Below are 22,245 nucleotides of genomic sequence, written 5' to 3' on the forward strand. Positions count from 1 at the left end.
TTCTATTTTATCTTTATTCTAATGTATCTGTTAAAGTCAGCAAAGGAATACGATCCTCATTAACGTCTTTCAAGTTGATAAAAAATAAGTTGAAAAAGTCGGAATGACATTCTTTGCTGCAAAGGTACACGGAGAGCAAAGGAGTTTTATGACAGGATAATGTTTTGGAGAGAGAGAGGAACAGAGTGTGTGTGTGTGTGTGTGTGTGTGTGTGTGTGTGTGTGTGTGTGTGTGTGAGAGAGAGAGAGAGAGAGATAATATTTTATTAAGATTTCGTGTACTCAGATATAATACAATGTTATATCAATCCACCTACTGGAGGTTGTTCATCAATCTCCATTCTGTGTTTCCATAGGCCGCTCACACAATCTATTTATTTATCCATTCACTTATATATCTATATATCTATCTATCTATCTATCTATCTATCTATCTATATATATATATATATATATATATATATATATATATATATATATATCTATCTATCTATCTATCCATCTATCTATCTATATATATATTATATATATATATATATATATATATATATATATATATATATATATATATATATCCATCCATCTATCCATCTATCTATCTCTCGCACTTTCTTACGCTTTCTTTCTCTCTTCTTCTTTCCTCTTCACAATGTTCTCTCTCTCTCTCTCTCTCTCTCTCTCTCTCTCTCTCTCTCTCTCTCTCTTTTTTTCTTTTCTTTCTCTCTCTCTCTCTCTCTCTCTCTCTCTCTCTCTCTCTCTCTCTCACACACACACACACACACAATCCTGCATGCGTCTCTCTTCATCATTTCTCATTATGATAGTAACTCACTCACACAATCATACGCGCACACACACAAACTCATACATGTACATGAGCATACTACCACATACTAGTTGCTGGCATCAATTGATCGCCCTCCTCCTACTTTGGCGTGCATAATTTTATCATTAATCAATATCGAATTGTCCTCAGCTAATATTGCCCTTATCACCTGCTGTCAGTCTAATAAATGAATAGGAAGTTGCCTAATCTTCGTGCCTTGACGGCCAATAAATGCTTCATTGCAGTGCACACAATTTTATCATTCTCAGAATGAATAATATTATTCTACATATTATCAGCTAATGCCAAATACCATACTTGGTTGATATTTATTTATTTTTTAACTCATCTTCCGCCGGGCCATCTTATAAATGAATGGGAAGTTGGCTAATTCTACTGCTCTGGCCTCGTGCCTTTGTTACGGCCATGTGGTCGTGTGGTATGACACTACTCGCCTTCCGATCGGAAGGTCCTGGGTACGAGTCCCGCTCTGAGCGGCGCATAGTGGAGTCCTTGGAAAGGGCTCTTTACTCACATTCCCTCATCATACTCATGTGTAAAATGATACCTGACGTTTAACAGCGTTGTCCGTGTCGGAAACAAATTGTAATACCACCTAACAGGCGTCAGTTCTCGTCCTACATTTTAAATGTTGCTGTTAGCTTGGGACTCCCTGTAAAGCGCTTTGAGCACGTTTAGTGGATATTGCGTTATATGGAGAAAGCTCAATTTGTGACGTCCAATAAATGCAGTGCACATTTTATCGTTCTCAGAATGAATTATATTATTATTCTTCATATCAGCCAATACCAAATACCAATTCGGTTGATATTTTTTATTTATATATATATATATATATATATATATATATATATATATATATATATATATATATATATATATATATATATATATATATATATATTTTTTTTTTTTTTTTTTTTTTTTTTTTTTTTATTTTTTTTTATTATTATTATTATATATTTTTTTTTTTTTTTGGTTTGTTTTCTCATCTCCACAGGGAAATCGATGGCTTAGTTCGTAGAGCATTCGCTTCACATGCGGGAACGGGATCGATCACGGGTGAAATCGCAATTTTTTTCTGACGTCCTACAAGCAGTGCTCGGGTAGCTGGGTCTGTCAGATTTGACGGAGAGTATTTTGTGATAGACCCAAATGATATAGCAACCATTTGCTATTGTCCTTTTAGCGCTACAGAAACCGGGTAAACTCCGGTTGCATGGACCTTGTGACTATTTTTATACACGGGAAAACTGAACTGTCAGTCGCAATGCAACTAACAACGTAGTGGGTGGGAGTCGAACCCGGTGTCACCAAGTTACCTCCAGGGTACATAGTGCTATGCTACCCCTTTCAACATCAAATTCTCAGTAATTCATGCAGATCATATTCATGGATGCAAATAATATTTGTATGCATGCGTGATTTATTGCCACAGTGACCTCTATAAAGACTCATCCTATTTCCACAGAATCATCAAGGGGCATAATTCAAATATATAACCATGTATACCGGATGATAATTGATTCGCTCCCTTAGTATTCTGCAAATCATACGGACATAATACTATCTTTCCACTCTTTTATAAAATTCACATTCGGCACAGAATAATGTTATTGTTTTCTCAATTAGATTATGTAATTATTTATTGACTTAAATAATGTTTGACTTGTAGGCCCAACAACATCGGTGACGGAGATTATTTGAAATTTTAGTAGTTTCACAATTTCAAGAAGTTAACTAAATGAGTCTGTGTTTGCCATGGGTTCTTTGCTGTGAATGTTGTTTTGTTGTTTGTTGATAACCGTGAGGTTGATGTGATTTTATGGTTAATTGCTTAGAGTAATATGTCATTGAGATGTGAGAACTTTTTTTAAATTAAAAAAAAATATATATAATTATTATTATTAATTATTATTATTATTATTATTATATTATTATTATTATTATTATTATTATTATTATTATTATTGTTATTATTATTATTATTACCGGTATTATTTATTATTATTATTATTATTATTATTATTATTATTATTATTATTATTATTGTTATTGTTATTGTTACTGTTGTTATTTTGATTTTCGCCGATGTGCAGAATAATGACATTTTCCTCCATAAAGCGTAACTTTGATTTGTTTTTGTTTTGTTTTTTTCACGATTAAAAATTATTCAACTCAATAAAGCTCATCGGGGTCTCTCGAAAGAGAGAGAAAAAAAACTTCACTGTTTTGATAGTGCATTATCCGCTTTGTTCTTATAATGCAAAAGGTCAGACCCCACATCTAGGATGAGACAGAATGCCTTCATGGCGCTATTACAATTCTCTTCCGACACAGGCGAGGCATGCTGTTACTAGAAAAAGTCCTTTATCCAATGACTCAGCTTTGCGCCATCCACAATGGGACTCGAAATCAGGCATCTAGGTTACAAGTTGAAGACCCAGACAAGCCTCACTTTGATTTTGTAATCTTGACCTAAAATTTAATTTTCTGTGTCTGGTAGATTAGAACTTAACAAATGTTGCATTTTAATTGTCGTCCATTGATCCTTAAGTTATTATAATTATAATTATTATTTGATATAGCGCCAGTATCCACAAATAGTGCTCAGAGGTGCTTTACAATCGTATCACACATGTTCATTCATTCGACTACAAAATCACTACAACAGTCACACACATATCTTGTTCGAAGTTCTCATAGAATTTCGATAAGCAGAATGCAAAAGATTTGTTTTTTAGTCAGCATAATATATATCTATATTCCACTTTCCTCCTCTTTACGCCCAGATTTTACACACACATATCGGCTTGGTGGAGAAGCTCCCCATGAGTGCCGAGGGATGCCCTTTGGTTGTGAGGTGCAAGAATTTCCTGTCCGTCACATTCATCATCCCAAGGGAGAGAGACTGCCACGATATATTCCAGTCTGTACAGGAATTTTCCAGACCTTGTGAGTTATTTTCTGATAGCGATTGATATGTTATGGTTACCTATCATTGTCAGCAACTTGTGAGCATTTATCTTTAGCATTTTTATAATTTGTTCAACATATTTCTTTTCTTTCTTCTTTTTCTTTAATCACTTATGGGCCGAGATTGAGTTAGTCTTATCTGACACCAGATCTTGATGCCAAGAAAACAGCATCAGTGAAGGAATTTTTTTAAATTGTTCAATTGACCATGTCCCATATCCCTAATTTGAATTATTTTTACTCAGCCTCGTTTATTTTATTCTATTTTGTCCATGGGTGCTTCAGCGATGTGATTTTGCGTCGTATCATAAAGTCATGAAATGTTAAGCGCGGTCAGTGACAGGATTAGGGACAGTGTTCCTGCAGAATTCTGTTCCCCAGGTTGTTTCCTTAGGCAAGGCTTACAATCATTATACCACTCGACTCAGGTGTGAGTATCTGGATATCGGCAGTGACGGATATTGTAAGGACGCCTAATAAATGACTGGTACTGTATGAAATGGGGAATAAATGAAACATTTTAAATCGTTGAAATACCCTCTATTAATGTTCAATGTTGTTTTTGTTTTTTTAATTAACCAGCTGAAATAGCCAAGTTGTATGCCTTCAGCTTCACCTCTCCTGAGTGCCCCGATAAAACCTTTGGATGGGACATGTTTGATATACAGTCTGAGTACCTACGTATGGGAGCGCCCAACCAAGAATGGGAAATCACAAAGCTGAACCACAACTATGAGGTAAGACATCAGTAACTCTACCTTGGCCAGCTGCAGTGATGAAAGATCCTGATAGCTCAGAAGAGCCGTTGCTTCTTGCACAAAGGAACGAAGATTGATCCCTAGTGTAGTAAGGCTAATTTTTCCCAACCCTCTTGTCCGCCCAGCAGTGATTGGGTAGCAAAGTCAGTTAGGTCTAGCACATAGTGTACTTTCAAAAGGTAGCAAGCAATTGCTATTGTCCACTCAATGTTATAGAAAGTGAAATAAACTCCGGCTTAATGACTCTAAGGGACTATAATTGATATTTTTGTTGGACTTGTCTGGACGAGACTTTAAGAGATTTTGGAAAATTCCATGTCAGATATTTTAGTTATTGTTAATAAAGGAGATAAACTATGAATGAAATTTCGTAATGCGTTAGTGGTACCCAGCTGATTAAATTCTTCTGTCATGACAAGGCCTTATATGTTAATTTAAATATTCTACATATGAGCATCTTTTAAAAAGTAATTAGAATAAGTACAAATCCATCATTTTTTAAAAAGGTATATAATTACTTTTTGTTTTCTCATTATATTCACTTAATATATTCAATCTTTGTTTAATTTTAAAAATTATTTTTAAAAATCTTCGATTATTTAGTTTTTAAATAGGTTGCCATATTGATTGAAGGAAAAGGGGGAAAAATACAGATTTTAACATTTGTTTGAAACAAGAAAAAATTAAAGAGAAATACATTTACAGTACCGCTTGTGATTTATATAATAAACGTTTTAATGAAGCCATGAAGATTTCAAGATTGATTCTAAATTAAATTATGTATTTTTAAAAAATGAAACTGAGATGACGAAGACTACAATTAGTTCAATATGTACATGCAATTTGGACCAAGTTTCCGGCTTTACTGCTTAATTTAAAACTTTGCTTTATCAGTTCATTTCAAAATCCAAATTTGGACTTGTGACTTTCTGTGTCAATCTGGCATTATGTCAGAATAAATTAGATGAAAAAAAAATGAGTTTGAAATCAAAACGATCAGATCAGAATTTTAAAAACGTATGTTCGTTCCATGTCTTTTCTGAGAATAAGAAATAAAAATCATTAAATAAGGGTTATTAAATCAACTCATTTTATTTTTTTAAATTGAGTTTTTAATTAAATTTTCCTCACCCTGTTCACCTTGATATGATACGGTTTTTGAATAATTGGCCACGATCATTAATTTCCTTAAGTAGATCCTTGAGTAGCTGTGTAAATTTTAACCATGGTATCCTTTTTAAGTTTATTGTTTTCTTTTTTTTTTCCCAGCTCTGTGACACATACCCCAGTCTTCTCTATGTACCTGCTACCTTGTTGCAACAGACACATGTCCTTCTTGGGAGTTCAAAGTTCAGAAGTAGAGGCAGACTGCCCGTGCTATCCTACCTTTACAGAGAGAATCAGGTACAGCTCTTGACTGATGGCCTAATAGAATTTTAAGTGTTCAAGTTAAGTAAAGTAATTTTGTGGGTCCATAATGCTTAATATTAATAGATAAATGTACTTTTGAGTGAGGCAATCTAATTTAAATCCATCCAAATCTATTGAATAAAGTTTGCTTCATGTCCAATTAATATGAAGCTCAAAAATTCCACTTTACTGATTTTGAAACATTGAAAGCATTGTTAAAAAAAAAAAAAAGGAAGAAAAAAATATCATTCATTACATCATTGTGATCAGCACCTTGATTGGAATCCTGAAACAAACCTGTTACCAACATCATATAGATAGTGTTCGCTTGGCTAAGAAACTCACAACATTGCAACTGAGCCATTGTTAACAACGCCACTACCACATTATCTCATTTCTCTGTGGTGTTTCATTCATCCCATTTTTGTTGATAAAGGGGAAACCTGAGACGTCCATTTATACGTTTTCATATATTAAATTGAAGCTTACAATCAATTTCACATTGTTATTTATTTCTTTCGAGCTTCAAGCAGCAACATTTACATTATCTTTACTGAACGCTTCCTTTTGGTTTTGGCGTGATAAAATATTGTGCACTTTAAGAGCACAGTTGTCATAAGAAAGAAGGAATTTATTGCAAAGTCACAGCTTTATGATTTCTACCATAACAAAGCCATTCTCTCACCTCTCTTTCATCTTTATGTTTCATTCATATCTCTCTCTCTCTCTCTCTCTCTCTCTCTCTCTCTCTCTCTCTCTCTCTCTCTCTCTCTCGCTCTCTATCTCTCTCTATCTATCTCTCTCATTCTTTCTCTTGCACACACTCACACACACACACACACATATTTACCATTGTGTAACTACACTCTCAAATATTTTCATATACCTATGATGTTCGCATGGGTGTACGATCCGATAGTGATGTCGTTTCTTCTTCTCTTTACTAGCCTATCCTGCTTCTTTGGTTTGTGATTGTATTTTTGACAGGGGATATTTTTTTTCCTGTAAATCCTCTGCCTGTTTGTTCTTGGTTATTTATAATTTAGCTTATGATATCTTTAGGTTATGATTTTGATTGACATTTGTACTATTTTTGTTAGATTGCTTGTTTTTTTGTTTCAGCGGTCTCTCATATAACCTCAATTGTGTTGGAAGAGACCTAAAGCAACAAACAAACAAAAAACAAATAGGAATTTACGATCCTCGACTGACAAAACGAAGCTTACTCTTAGAAGTGAATATAATTATAAATTTTATGGCGGCCATTCCCTTACCCACACTGGGCCCCTTGTGTGGAATGATCTGCCCAGAAGGATAAGAGAAGCAAAATTTGTTGATAGTTTTACATCATTGTTAAAGCACTACTGTTTTACCGTTACATTTTCATGATATTGATATGATATTACATGCACGGCTGCTATTGATATCATTGTGGTATACGTTTTATATATAGATAAATTTTGTACATTTATTTTGGAACGTGCAGTTGAATATCACACAGTGATGAAAATGCTCAATATAAATGCCATGTATTATTATTATTATTATTATTATTATTATTATTATTATTATTATTATTATTATTATTATTATTATTATTATTATTATTATTATTATTATTATTATTCTACGAATTCCATATCACACAATTCAACCAATTTTCGAAAATTCTATTCAAGGCTTCTCTGACCCGCTGTAGCCAGCCCTTGTCAGGATTTTCAGCCCGATGTTTGGAGGATGAAAACATGCTCCAGGCTATTCTATCTACTAATCCAAAGTCAGACTTTATGTATGTCGTTGACACAAGGCCAAAGGTAAATCATATAGTCATTGAACTTTTCTTAGAAGTTCTTTACAAACAAAACAAACTTGAGATTTTATTTAGCACGATATCCATCAAACATGCTCAAAGTGCTTTACAAGGGGTCCCTAGCCAAAGCAACGCTCAACCTGTAGGACGAGGCATGATGACTGTTAAAAAAAATTTTCAGATGGAGACAACACTGTTAGCGGCCAGGTGCTCATTTTACACCTGAGTACGGTGAGAGAATGTGAGGAAAGAGCATTTTCTAAGGACTCATCTATGTGCTGCTCAGAACTCAAACTCAGGACCTTCCAATCAGAAGGCGAGTGTCATAGCCAACTTAGATCCAAAAGACTTACGAAGCTTGAGACATAGGGTTTGGAAGTGTTTCAGATTTCACGGCATAAGGGTTTGACAAGCACATGAGGAATGGAAATGAAAACTATGCAAGAAGCAATGGTGTTATTGTTTTCCCTAATGGATTTGAAACACAAAATACACATCTAGTATTATTTTCTTCATTGAATTCTTCCTTTTATGTAAGAATAGGCACTTCACACAAGAGTGCAGCAATGATAAGAAAGGATATTGTGTGATATAATACGGACATCAGTAATTTTTAGCTACCCTTTTGACAAGACTCTTGTCGATTACAAGATACTTTCCACCACATCTATTAGAGCTGCTACCCAATCTGAGTGACTGGTGGGTCAAAAAAAAATATTATCCAAATGTTACTCGGGTTTGCTAGATATTTGAGTGCCCTACCAGTTGAGCTGACAGGATGCGGTCTTTCTCCAAACTTTCATACTTCTTTAACCTTAAATGTTAGACTCCAAGAAATCAAGACGAGACAATTTTTTTATCTTTAGGCATTGACCTACCATCCAGCAGGGATTGAGTTGTTATATTAAATTTGAATTAGGCACACAGTAAATTCTCAAAAAAGCAAAGTTCTATGTTGAGGTAAGGAGGCAATTGTAGCTGTAGACTTGTAAACATTTCCGCCTTTGTAGATAGTTAATCGTAGGTTAATTTAATTTCTATCATTATATTTAATTAGTTTGGGAAGATATTTTGTCTCAGTAGTATTCTTTTCCAATTGTTGTTTTATTTTAATTATTTAGAAAATATTACCTGTTGTTTATTATGTCTTGAAAATCAATTCTATACTTTTCTGCAGATCAATGCCATGGTGAACAAGGCACAAGGGAAGGGCTATGAGAATGAGAATAATTACAGCAATATGAGGTTCAAGTTTTTGGGTATTGAAAACATCCATGTCATGAGGGCTAGTCTACAAAAACTAACAGATGGTGAGAGGAAACTCATTTTGGCTGAATTATTGATTGGTTGAGATGCTCAAAATTGAATTTGAAAGAGTTAAAATGACAAAAATTAAATCCTAACTTCCCCCCTTTCAAAACAAAACGAAAAAAAATGTAAGATGCAAAAGGAACCAAGGATCTTAGCAAATATGTTCATAGTTAGATATCCTAATGCAATGAATAAATGAGCATTAGAAAGTATTCTTTTGATTATTGTTTTAGTTATATTTTATTTATGTCATTCGATGGCAGGTCTTTTATCGGAACAAATTCAAGCAGTGTTTTGTATCGTCAGTATGTAACAATGATTGTTTGACTCAGATGTGAAAGAGGACCAACTACTAACCTATTGGAAGTGACAGATATTTTAAGCCTGCCAGTACAACAAGAACACTTAAACAGACAACTTTTTACTTCATGAAATTGAAATTAAGTCCCACATAGTCTGGAATGAGAACCGCATTTGTTGAATCTGTTGAAATGTGCTATGGAGTCATTTTTTGGGTATAAATTGATTTACCTTTGCATTGTCAAGTACAATATGATACTTTTATTTATTTTCTTACATTTTACCCCTATCTTTTACTATTCTTTGATTCCAATTTCAGTGTGTGAGTTGAAACGTCCAAGTATGAATGATTTCCTGTCTAGATTAGAGTCTTCCAACTGGCTGAAGCACATCGCCTCAGTCCTCGAAACGTCAACATTCATTGCCAGGGTATGAAGTTATATTTGGGTTGTTCATGTAAAGTTTTATGTCTCAATCTTTTCCTTTAAAGATAAAAATTGAGCTTTTATATAGCGCAATATCCACTAAAAGTGCTGAAAGCGCTTTACAAGGGGTCCCTGACCAACAGCAACACGTAATATGTAGAACGAAACATGACACCTATTAGGCGATATTACAATTTTCTTTTCTGACACAGACAACATTGTCAACGACCAGATACTCATTTTACACCTGAGTACGGTGAGAGAATGTGAGTAAAGAGCCTTTACCAAGGAATCAACTATGCGCCGAGCGAGGCTCAAACTCAGGACCTTCCGATCCGAAAGCAGGTGTCATACCACAAGACCACATAGCTTTTACTATTGAATAAATTCACAATGAGAGTCTTTGTAAGACGATGTTGTATGCAATGATTAGATGTCCAGATCGAATTGCTAGAGGGTGCCAAATGATGACGTCAGCGGGTGGTTGGATGGGAGCATCACCCTTGAATCATATACCTATGATGTTCGCATGGGTGTACGATCCGATAGTGATGTCGTTTCTTCTTCTCGTTACTAGCCTATCCTGCTTCTTTGGTTTGTGATTGTATTTTTGACAGGGGATTTTTTTTTTTTTCTGTAAATCTTCTGCCTGTTTGTTCTTGGTTATTTATAGTTTAGCTTATGATATCTTTAGGTTATGATTTTGATTTACATTTGTACTATTTTTGTTAGATTGCTTGTTTTTTTGTTTCAGCGGTCTCTCATATAACCTCAATTGTGTTGGAAGAGACCTAAAGCAACAAACAAACAAAACAAATGATGACGTCGCCAATTGCACTAATATGATGAAGACATTAACTTAATGAAATAAAATCAAAGTTAAAACTATTATGTGGGTTTTTGTTTTTGTTTTTTTTTTTTTATTTATTTTTCTTTTGTTTGTTTTATTTTTTAAAAATTATTATTGTTTTTCTTTGGGAAAAGCGCGGGGGTGGGGGGGGGGGATCTTCTTGTTGTTGTTGTTATTAATTTGCTTTTTTGGGGATTAGATTTCATTCTTTGGCACTGTGATATACAAAAATCTTTAAAAAACAATTGTCATCAACAGGCTATTCAAGACGGCATCAGTGTTCTAGTCCACTGTTCTGATGGATGGGATAGAACAGCCCAGGTTTGTTCCCTGGCAGGTCTCATGCTGGATCCCCACTACAGGACCCTCCAGGGATTTCAGGCACTGATAGAAAAGGAGTGGCTGTCCTTTGGTCATAAATTCATGGACAGGTGTGGTCTATTAGAGAGTGTGGATCCGCGAGAGGTGAGATATCTTATATTATGTATGTAAAATTCACTGAAACACATCTTGCTCTTACAAATGTTATTGTCATCATAGACACTGTTGTTATCATAATAATTGTTATCAACATCATAACCAACATCGTCATCATATCATCATCATCATCATCATCATTGTCATCATCAAAGAAAAAAACTTTTTAAAAAGTACAGGCCACTCTGGATAATCGCAAATCGGTTAATTGCAACTTTCGGTTAATTGCAACATTTCCCAAGAAACAGAATTAATTCTATGTAAAAGTCACTGGTTAATTGCAACAAACTTCGGTTAATTTCGACCTCTAAAGGAGGCAAATTCAAGGAATCAATCATACAAAATCTTATGATTAGATTTCATAGTGGGTTAAATCATGACGTGTTGAAGAATCAAAAGTGGGTGGGGTTTAATGCTACAGTAGTGTGTCATCATTCTATTAGATACAAAAGAGGGCAGGGCGTTGCAGTTCGATTTGTGCGGTCATCCGTGACCATTAAATAATATGAGGCGAGTGGGCTGGGCTTGGTTTAGACAGCAGGTAGATGATGACAGTTGTGAGGAGAGACTGAGCGATGATATCTTTTGTTCTGTGATTGACATCTGTGCAATATGATCAACGGGTTTGGTGAGAGCTTATTGTCTCTCATCACGCCTAGTCTCTTGGATTCTTACAAATGTTGAGAAAAAAAAAAGTGTAAGTGAATCCAATCTTAAGATTTCTTGCCTCAAAGCTGTTTTTGCTTGTCAAAATCTATACAGGGCTGCCATATATTTTTTATTCCAATCAAATTGCTCAGTCTGTGGTGGACTAAGAACAATGTTTACAACAACTGGTTTGAGTTCACTGTATTTGTGTAAAATGTTGCAATTGTGGACAGAAAACTCAACTTCGGTTAATCGCGACATTTTCTCTGATCCCAAGGTGTTGTGATTATCGGGAGTGGACTGTACTTTTAAATTAAATAAAACAAAAAATAAATGAAATTGCCTTTATTCATCATCCATAAGGGAAAGTTGTCTTTAGGGTTTTAGAGAAGACTGAAATAAATCAGGCGTCAACTGCAGTGCAGCGCAGCAAGCTGAGCTAGGGCAAGGTAACTGTCTCAAGACCGGCACAATGCAGCGTGTATATGAACTTGGTACCTTTCCGATACAAAGCAAAGACTGTACCACACTAAGCCACACTTTTTGTTTTGTTTTGTTCATATTTTTAATTAATTTGTTCTTTTGTTAATATATTAAAACCCTATTCAGTAAAATGTCCCCTGTGCTTTTCCAAATGTTACCACTGTTTCCCTAAATGAATTGATTGAGTGCTGTCTATCCTGTTGAAAATGAAATTACTTATTTTTAAATGTATGTTGCAATGAAAAATTATCCAGTTTTGAAGCAAAGTTTACTATTATTTTTTCAAAATTCTGTTCAGTCAATAATTTTAAATTTAGAGGGTTATGTCCCTTCACTTGTTTCTTTAGAATTATGAAAGTGCTGTAACATAAATTTCATTTCGTGTTATATTAAAAACTTTTTGTTTTCCAATTTCATATTTTTCAATTACATTTCTTTTCTCCACTCATTCTTCACGGTGAGGTTCCCTTTCAAAATTTCAAAATTTCAAAATTTGGTTATTGGACTTAACTGAATAATGAAAAATTCCCTTTTTTATTTTATGCACCTATACCAGGTGTCACCAGTGTTCACACAGTTCCTGGAGTCTGTATGGCAGATGTCTCAGCTATGGCCGTGTGCCTTCCAGTTCAATGAGAGGTTCTTGTTGACCATACATGACCACGCATATTCCTGTCAGTTTGGCACTTTTATTGGAAATTGTGAGAAAGATCGACTGGATCTAAGGTGTGATATTTAGAAATCCTATTTCTCACTTAATGTAGAACAAGAATAATAATAATAATAATAATAATAATAATAATGATAATAATAATAATAATAATAATAATAATAATAATAATAATAATAATAATAATAATAATAATAATAATAATAATAATATGATGATGATGATGATGATGATGATGATGATGATGATGATGATGATAATAATAATAATAATAATAATAATAATAATAATAATAATGACGATAATTATTTTTTGTGATATTTTACATATCGATCGAATTGATTTCTAATTTTACTTTTCTCTTTGTCTCTTCCAGATTAAGTGAGAGGACATACTCCTTGTGGGGATACTTAAACCTGCACTCAACAGAGTTCCTGAACCCCCTGTACAGGAAAGAATATGAAATTCGACCACCCCTCATTCCATCGGTGTCTTCCCCTCAAGCACTCAAGTAAGTTCGACAAAGCAGATTTGATCTCAAATGCTCAAACGATTGATGTGTGGTTTCTATTTAGCACTTGCATCATGGGAAGTCATACATACTGGATATTTCTTTTCAAAAATTCTGAATTTAGATTAAAGCCATACATTTTCCACTTTTTTAAAATTAAAGTCTAATTTGTTTGTTTTTTTCATTACCGTACTGTAATGGTTATTGATTCAAGTTTATATAGAACTAATTTTAGAGACATGCAAATTTTTAACCTTCATTTTTGTTGTTGTTGTTTTGATTTAATATTTTATGGCTTTCTTTCCCGATTTATTAGTAAAGAGAGTGCGGACATATTTCCAGTATTTTTGTGTGGCTTGTGGCATAGTTTCGTAGAATTATTGTATAAAAATGAATAAGACATTTATTAAAAATAACGAAGGACATAAAAGTTTCAATACTTTTTGAGTCGACAATTAAGGCAGTTTTGTATTTGCTAGAATTCTTGGAGATTTTCTTGAAATTATCTTTACAATTTATTTTACAATGATAAAGTTATATGTTTTTTAGAGTGATAAAATGAAATCTATTGTAAATGATAAAATGAGTTTATTTTACAATGATTAATTTATGTTTATTTTACTATTGTAAAAATATATTTATTTTACAATGATAAATGATGGAGAGGTGTGGAATAATGTTTATTTTACTATGATAAATTATATGTTTATTTTACAATGCTAAATTATATGTTTATCTTGCAATGATAATATTACGTTTATTATACACAATCTTCAGGTTCTGGCGAGGGATGTACAATCGTTATGAAAATGGTGTCCATCCAAGAGAGAGTATTATGGATATCATATCAGCTGCCAAAGATCACTCTACATCCTTGGAGGATCACATCATGTTGTTGGAAAGGGTAAGAGGAGCATGGAATGGTTCCTTGTGTATGTGTTCAGTGCTTTTTTTTTATATTGTTGTTTTTCTTTTTGTTTGTTGGTTGGATTTGTTTGGTTTATTTTGGTATGTGTTTTCATTTGCTTTCTTTTTTTTATTCTTGTTCTATTGTTTGTTTGTTTGTTTGTTTGTTTTCTATTAAATTTTGTTTTCCTCCTTTTTGTTCCTTTCTTTTACCATTTATTTTCTATTGAGACTTTATCAAAATAACGTCTGAGGAATAATTGTTTAAGAAAATTCATACTTGTTAAACCACTTTTTGGAAGGACAGTGATTTGTAGAAACTATTGCAGCAATGGTTACAAAAGTCTAAAAATGGTTGTAGTTGCACTCTCCCTCTCAACAATGGTCTTAATATGATGTCATGTCAATTAATTTATTTTTTTTGGTCTGATAATGATCAACACATTGTTGGGAAACCCTAAGCATTTATCAACAGTAAAATACGATTTCATTATTCTTTTTTTACATTTATTATTTTTCATTTTTACTCAACCAAACCAGAGAGTTACACAAATCTGCAAGATGCTAGGAAAGTCGGATGAGACTATTCAGCGTAAACTTCAAGGTCACCTGTCAATGGATTCCATAGACGGTATCCTCATCAATCATGTGGGGGATGGAGGCACACCTTCCCTCAAGTCATCTCCTGTAGAAGAAGACATTGGCAACAAGACAGCATCAGGGTATCACGGAGGTGAAAGGTCGGGAGATGGGATTGTCAATGGAAGGTGGTCACAAAGAGATGCATTAACAAATCACTTGAAAAGTGATTCTGAGTCTGGTTTTGACGAGTCTAGTTCCCAAATGTCAAGGTCAGGGATGGAGGACTATAACACTTCAACGCCAGATTCCTCTGGCATGTTGAGGTCACCCAGTGCTGAGCAGCTATCTATAGACCAGTTGATATTGGAGATGAAGTCAGTTGCCGTCAGATGGAAGTCTTTCAGAAATGTCCAGACCTGTAGTTGTGCTACACCATTTGATTTTTACTCAAGGAAGGTAATTGCGTGTGTTTTAAAATGGTCATAAAATTACTTTTTTAGTGGGAAAGATGCTAAAACCATGAACATTTGGATAGAAAGAATGAATATTCACATTGGGTTTACCAAGAGCCATTAGAACAGTACTTGCTAAAGAACAACTTTTTAAATCAATTTTACCCTAATATTTTCAATGTTTTTGTTTGAGCACAACACCCTACCTCTTCCTCCCTCCCCTCCCCTCTCCCCTTTAAAAAACAGGAAACCCAAGGCAAGGTAGTTCTTTTTAATTTCTTCCTTAGGTTTTTTTTTTGGATTTTGTTTTTTTAACGTCGAAGTCTATTTTACAATCATAAATTTTTGCGGCTATGTGATCTAAGTATGACATGCCTTACAACGAATCAGTCTCTGGTTTAGGTAATGCTCTGAGTAGTGCAAAGCTAAGTCCTTGTAAAAGACTTTTTACTGTTATTCTGTCACCACACTCAGGTGTAAAATGACAACCTGGCTGTTAGGAGTGTATTGTCCTACATTCCAAGTGTTGGTATTGCCTTGGGACCCCTCTTAAAGGGCTTTGAGCTCAGTTAATGGTCTATGCGGCTATGTGCTCTTGTGGTATGACACTCGTTTTCGGATCGGAAGGTCCTGGGTTTGAGCCTCACTTGGCGCATAGTTGAGTCCTTGGAGAAGGCTCTTTACTCACATTCTCTCATCATACTCAGGTGTACAATAAGTACCTGGCTGTTTACGTCGTTGACTTTGTCCGAAAAATTTGTAATATCGCCTAACAGGCATCATGTCCCATCCTACATGTTAAATGTTGCTGTTGCCCAGGGACCCCTTGTAAAGCGCCTTGAGCAGGTTTAGTGGATATTGTGCTATATAAAGCTCAGTTTTTTTTTTGTGTTTTGTTTTTTTTTGTTTTGTTTTGTTTTGTTTTTTAATTTACAAACATAGTTAGTTATCTAAGCTTTATTCTATATTTTTTGGTTCAGTTCCACTGTTGGAAGTGTGGGTCGGTGTTCTGCCAACGTTGCATCGCCCGTAGCGTACCCCTACCAGGCCACTACCACCGGCGTCCTGTGCCTGTATGCAAGCCCTGCTACAAGCAAGTCAAAAGGTCACCAAGTGTTGAGTTTCCACCCTCTAGTTGACCATGATGGATTCCTCTGAACTGCTCTTTGTATTATTGTTGTTATTATTATTATTATTATTATTATTATTATTATTATTATTATTATTATTATTATCATTATTATTATTATTATTATTATTATTAGTATTATTGTTATTTCTTGTCTTGTTATAGGGTATTTAAAGGCCATTGACCTAAGCAACCCATACTATGATATGTTTTTTTTGTTTTGTTTTTTTAACATGAGAAAAAAAACCTTCTATTGTGTTTTTTCTGAATGTGATTTTTGTCTGCTTTAAGTGATTATAAATTTCTGAATACTTTATCACTCAAGTATAGCCTAGATCTAACACTTGTTTTATTCATTGAATTGTGAGTTTTGACCTTAATCACACATTAAAATAATAAGAAATTGAGTAATTGAGCACTCTGTCTGGGTAATTTTCCGTGGTAAGTCTCTCAAACATTAAGAGCATTATAAATCAATCTTTTGTCATATAATTCATGTTAGTGACGCTTTTGGTTAAACAATCCAAGAATAATTTTTTATTTTTGATAAAAGTTTACCGAAATTCTGATAAGATCTCTCTTTAAATATTACAACTGCAGCTGTCCTTAACCAAACTGTATAACAAGATTTTCCAAATCAGAAATTTGTAAAATATTGTGAGGTAGAAAAGGTATTTTTTTATATTTTTTTAGTCCTTTGTTTGTTGTAAATATGGAATTATGGCTATTTACTACCCATACCTTTATTTCAGAGTTCTTTATCAAATGGATATTGTTAAGTAAATGATAGATCAAATCAGAACATGATTTTGAACTTGATTCTGCTGCGGAAAACTTTACCCGTTTTCTGATAATCTGCTCAGGATTTTTTTTTTCAGTGCACACAAACACTGCATTTTATACTGCCTTTATTTGGGTTGTTTTTTTTTGTGTTTTTTTTTTTTTTTTGGTATATTTTTAAAGTGTCATTTCAAATTTAGATCATTAAATCTACTTAAATTTCACAGATTATTCCTTAGAGTAAATAATTGTTCAGTGTTTTGAAGGTCCATTTTATTTTATGAATTTTTCTTTTCAATTCATGACACTACATGTTCAGACTGATTTTTTAAAACTTATTATTTTTTTCAAGTTGCCATGACATCAACAACAAAATCAGATAGCATAAGCAGTAATAGCAAGGCATTTTTAAAATCTGCTTTTTGAATTATGAAAGTAGTGCCTAGTAATTTTTTTCAAGATATGCCATGGGATTGGAGAAAAAGAATAATATTTTAATGAATGTGCTGAATGTAAACCGAATTTGTTTTACTTATGTAAAAACAAATTAAATAAAAAATGAATGAAGTAAAAATTAACCACAGCAGACAAGATGCAACAGTCTTAGATTGAGGGAGATATCCCTGGATAAAAGGAAGAACAATTTATTTTTAGAATGTGTGTCAACAGGTCATGTAAGCAAAAGGAATCTTATGAATTGTCTATCTGAAGCACGATTTAAATTGTTTTTATTTTGATGAGTTCAAAAGGAAATAGTATTGATTTAATAATTTAGTTTCGTCTAAACATTACAATAGAAACATCTGTGTGTGTGTGTGTGTGTGTGGTTGTCAGACATATGTTTGAAAGGAATAAATATGTTGTTGAACTATTTGCTCTTTATCTCGCTATTGAATTACTGCGATTTTTATTTGTTAAGTACACTTGGATAAAAGGCAAATAGTTTTAACCCGTACAATATTATAATTCTTGTTGCTAATTAATATAATTCAAAATGACACATAGCTTCATATTGTCTTTCAAATATATAAGTTATTGAAGCAGTCTGGTTGAGTTGATTGTAGAGTAGGTCATCTTGATCTCAATAGAATGTATTTTAATGTAATTTGTATTTAATTATTGTTAAAGCATTGAATTACCGTTTTAATGATAGGATGGCTTCGCCATTGCGTAAAGGATTACAGAATTCATAGACCAATAGTCAGAGAAGAATGTTGTGTCCTCATAATTCTCTTTTAAAAAAATGATTATTTGAGATGTGCCAAGAAAATATACGTTTTGAGACTAGAGTGCCAACATTATACACAACAATAATCAGTTTAGTATGCTTTTTCAGGAGTTGGTTCATTTGATTAATACTTATAGGAAAGTTATAATGGGATATTTGAATCGTATATTTAGATCGAGGTCGTTGATATTTTTATTTGATATATTATTTGTTATTTTCTCATATTTTAACCTTTCATGTTATTATACAAATCCATCAAACAGGGTGAATGTCTATGCTCTGTGTTATATTACAAATTCTGAAAGAGTAGATAAATGTTTTAGTGTAATTTAGGACGAAAGATTACAGTTGGTAAGGTGCTTTGTCATCCTACTGTTCTAGCTACATTCAAGTTTTATTGTCTTTTATATCAATTCATTCATTCAATCATTCGTTCATTCATTCATTCATTCTTCAATATTGTCTTGCTTTTCATCTCCAGTTATTTATATGAACCAAAAATGACGCACTCGCAAGTAAATTTCTCAAAAACCAAAACAGATGGATTTTCCATTCACAATTTATCCTGCTGCTGGCAAAACTTATAGCTTGATTTAATTCCATTCTTTCTGAAGTATACCAATCTAGCAAGCAATCGCAAATAGTCAAACATGCTGATCACCTATACATTAAACTATATCAATGCATGATGGATTTACCTGAGAAGGGATTTTTGTTTTTGTTTTGATCAGGTCTCTAAAATATATATATGTTAATCAGTTTTGATATCTTTATTTGAGTTAAGTCCCTTTGGCTTTTACTTTCTGATTATTTCAAATACTCTTTAACCTTTCCATTTCCACCGAACTTTTTTTTTCTATCAAATTAAAAAAAAAAATAAGCAAAACTATCTCTAATCTCGAATGAAAGCCTTGATAATTGGTTTACAATGGTATATATGTGAAATAGCAATTCCATCGTCAATTCTTGCATAGAAGATCATGATAACCAACCATTGTACGATGAAGTTTTGTCACTGTGCAGCAGATTTTTCATTTTGAATTTGGCGAGAAGAAAAATACAGCGTTACTCATTGTTTACCCTATTATCATTTATTACTACCGCTGCTTCTAAGAATACTTGAATGGTCAACATGAGCAAAACATCAAACATTGCTGGACTTTAAGTTTTCATTATTATTAAAAGTGACATTGTTTTGATTGAGTTCATTATATACTGATGCAACCAGCGACCATTTAAGCAAGTCATGACTTAAGAAATAACATGGTCAGATGGACTTGATGTGTGGTTACCAAAAAAAAAAAGAGAGAGAGAGAGAGAGAGAGAGAGAGAGAGAGAAAGAGAGAGAGAGAGAGAGAGAGAGAGATTATGGATACGAGTCTGTGTGTGTGTGAGTGTTGTAGAGAAAGAAATTGAGGGAGAGAGAGAGAAGGGGGGGGGGGGAGTAATGATCTATTTCATCATGCATATATACCCCATTATGTGTCAATCGCATACTAGCATATGTCAAAGTTGTAACATTCATTACAAACTGTGTCAAATATATTTACAACGATTATTTTTTTGTTCACAAGTCCTTTCTTTATAATGTGATATTCCATTGAATGTGTTAACGAATGAACAAAAGTATTAATACGGTCTATTGCGGATAATTGCAACGTTTTAGGAGTGGTAATTTTATTGCATTTAAACCAAGTTACAATTATCCGGTATGGGCTGTAAAAGGTGATGATTTTGTATAATGGACTATTCTCACGACCTGTTGCAAGCAATAAATTAAATGTTAACTATTGTTTACTCTTGTAGGTAGATAGGTAGAAACACTCATTATTCTCGTGTTTCTGATTGTCCTATTTATATTGCGCACTCTCAAATCAAATGAAATCGTGGTATCTGTTGTTATTGAAATGGTTGGGATATTAGAAATAATAACGTCGATAATCCAAATGAAATAATGATAGTAGATACAACGAAACTTTTTGTTTAAGAGTCTTTGTGAAAAAAAAAAAAATTAATGGAAATCAAAGTTAAATTTTAACAGTTATGATAATGCTAATTATAATGATAATAATAATAATAATAATAATAATAATAATAATAATAATAATAATAATAATAATAATAATAATAATAATAATAATAATAATAATAATAATAATAATAATGATATTAATAATAATAAATAATAATGATAATATGATGATGAGACGATGACGACGATGATGATGATGATAATACTGAGGATATTATTAATATTAATGATAATAATAATAATAATAATAATAATAATAATAATAATAATAATAATAATCTTTGTAAAATTTGAAATATAAAAATAAAAGTTAAATTTTAACAATTATAAGCGCTAATAATGATGGTGATAATAATAATAATAATAATAATAATAACAATAATAATAATAATAATAATAATAATATTAATAATAATAATGACGAGAAGTAGACGAAAAATAATAGGAGAAGAAGAACAACAACAAAACCTAGAAAAAGGATAAAAAGAAGGAGGAGGAGGAGGAGAACTGAATACGTGAATTCTATTTTCTGAAATTCGCGTTTATACTACATTCACAATTTGATCTGGACTATACCAATTACCATATCAATCCAGAACATGTTTTGATGATAATGTTGTACCAATTAAGACCTATGTTACACATTTGACAATTTGATCTGGACTATACCAAGTACCATATCAATCCAGAACATGTTTTGATGACAATGTTGTACCAAATAAGACCTATGTTACACATTTGACAATTTGATCTGGACTATACCAATTACCATATCAATCCAGAACATGTTTTGATGATAATGTTGTACCAATTAAGACCTATGTTACACATTTGACAATTTGATCTGGACTATACCAAGTACCATATCAATCCAGAACATGTTTTGATGACAATGTTGTACCAATTAAGACCTATGTTACACATTTGACAATTAAAGAAGTTCACATGGGATCTTTATGTTTATTTAAGCTTGGTTTTTTGTCCTTTCAAGAAATAGATTGAGCTGGGTGGGATTCCCGACCTCCCATAGTGGGCAGGGAGGTACTTGCTGTGTCTTCTAACCCCCTTTATCTGTTTTCCAATTGTTTCCTATCTTTGTCTTGGGATGAGATTACTTAGTTGTGTCCTGACTTTGGCTGGGAGGGAAACAATCGAATGTATAGCTATAGTTTTGGGAGATGATATTTTTATTCCTTGTTAATCATCTCTCTGTTATGTACTGTTATTTTTTTTTTTTTTTTTTCACTGGGTGGGGATCCTGGCCTCCCATAGTGGGCAGGGAGGCACTTACTGTGTCTTCTATCCCCCTATATCTGTTTTCCAATTTGCTTTCTGTCTTTGTCTCGGAATGAGATTACTTTGTTTTTTCCTAGCCCTGGCCTGAGTCCTAGCTGGGAGGGAAACAATCAAATGCATAGTTATTGTTTTGGGAGATGATATTTTTTTCCTTGTAAATCATCTCTCTGTTATGTATTATTATGTTTGTTATTTTAAATGTATACTGTAAGCATTTGAGTGTACTCCTCTTCGTTGGATTTTGTGCTTGTGTCCGGATGAGACTTATAGGTGATCTCAAACTAAGTACATTGATGGTTTGCTCTTAGAATCTGCATCTGATCCCTATTTGTTCCCAGTTCCCCTTTGTCTTCCTTTCTCTTGGG

General features: G+C 33.1%; 1 protein-coding gene across 3 annotated transcripts in view; it reads left to right on the top strand.

The window, feature by feature from the left end:
• Positions 1-16,710, top strand: part of LOC144970953 (phosphatidylinositol-3,5-bisphosphate 3-phosphatase MTMR8-like) — a 99,353-nt gene extending 82,643 nt beyond the window's left edge. For 2 of the 3 annotated variants that reach the window (XM_078911164.1, XM_078911166.1), the window contains exons 3-14: positions 3,639-3,801; positions 4,405-4,559; positions 5,850-5,984; positions 7,670-7,804; positions 8,978-9,110; positions 9,731-9,840; positions 10,945-11,151; positions 12,851-13,020; positions 13,341-13,475; positions 14,253-14,379; positions 14,922-15,419; positions 16,396-16,672. In XM_078911164.1, coding sequence (XP_078767290.1) covers positions 3,639-3,801; positions 4,405-4,559; positions 5,850-5,984; positions 7,670-7,804; positions 8,978-9,110; positions 9,731-9,840; positions 10,945-11,151; positions 12,851-13,020; positions 13,341-13,475; positions 14,253-14,379; positions 14,922-15,419; positions 16,396-16,554 — 2,127 coding nt within the window. In that variant the 3' untranslated portion in view covers positions 16,555-16,672. Of the gene's footprint in view, positions 1-3,638; positions 3,802-4,404; positions 4,560-5,849; positions 5,985-7,669; positions 7,805-8,977; positions 9,111-9,730; positions 9,841-10,944; positions 11,152-12,850; positions 13,021-13,340; positions 13,476-14,252; positions 14,380-14,921; positions 15,420-16,395 lie in introns of all 3 variants that reach the window. The other variant, XM_078911165.1, reaches the window with a different exon arrangement.
• Positions 16,711-22,245: the final 5,535 nt, after the last annotated feature.

This window comes from Berghia stephanieae, chromosome 4 (assembly GCF_034508935.2).
Source record: "Berghia stephanieae isolate SIO BIC M18660-M18661 chromosome 4, UCSD_Bste_1.3, whole genome shotgun sequence".
In the NCBI taxonomy this organism is placed as follows: Eukaryota; Metazoa; Mollusca; class Gastropoda; order Nudibranchia; family Aeolidiidae; genus Berghia; species Berghia stephanieae.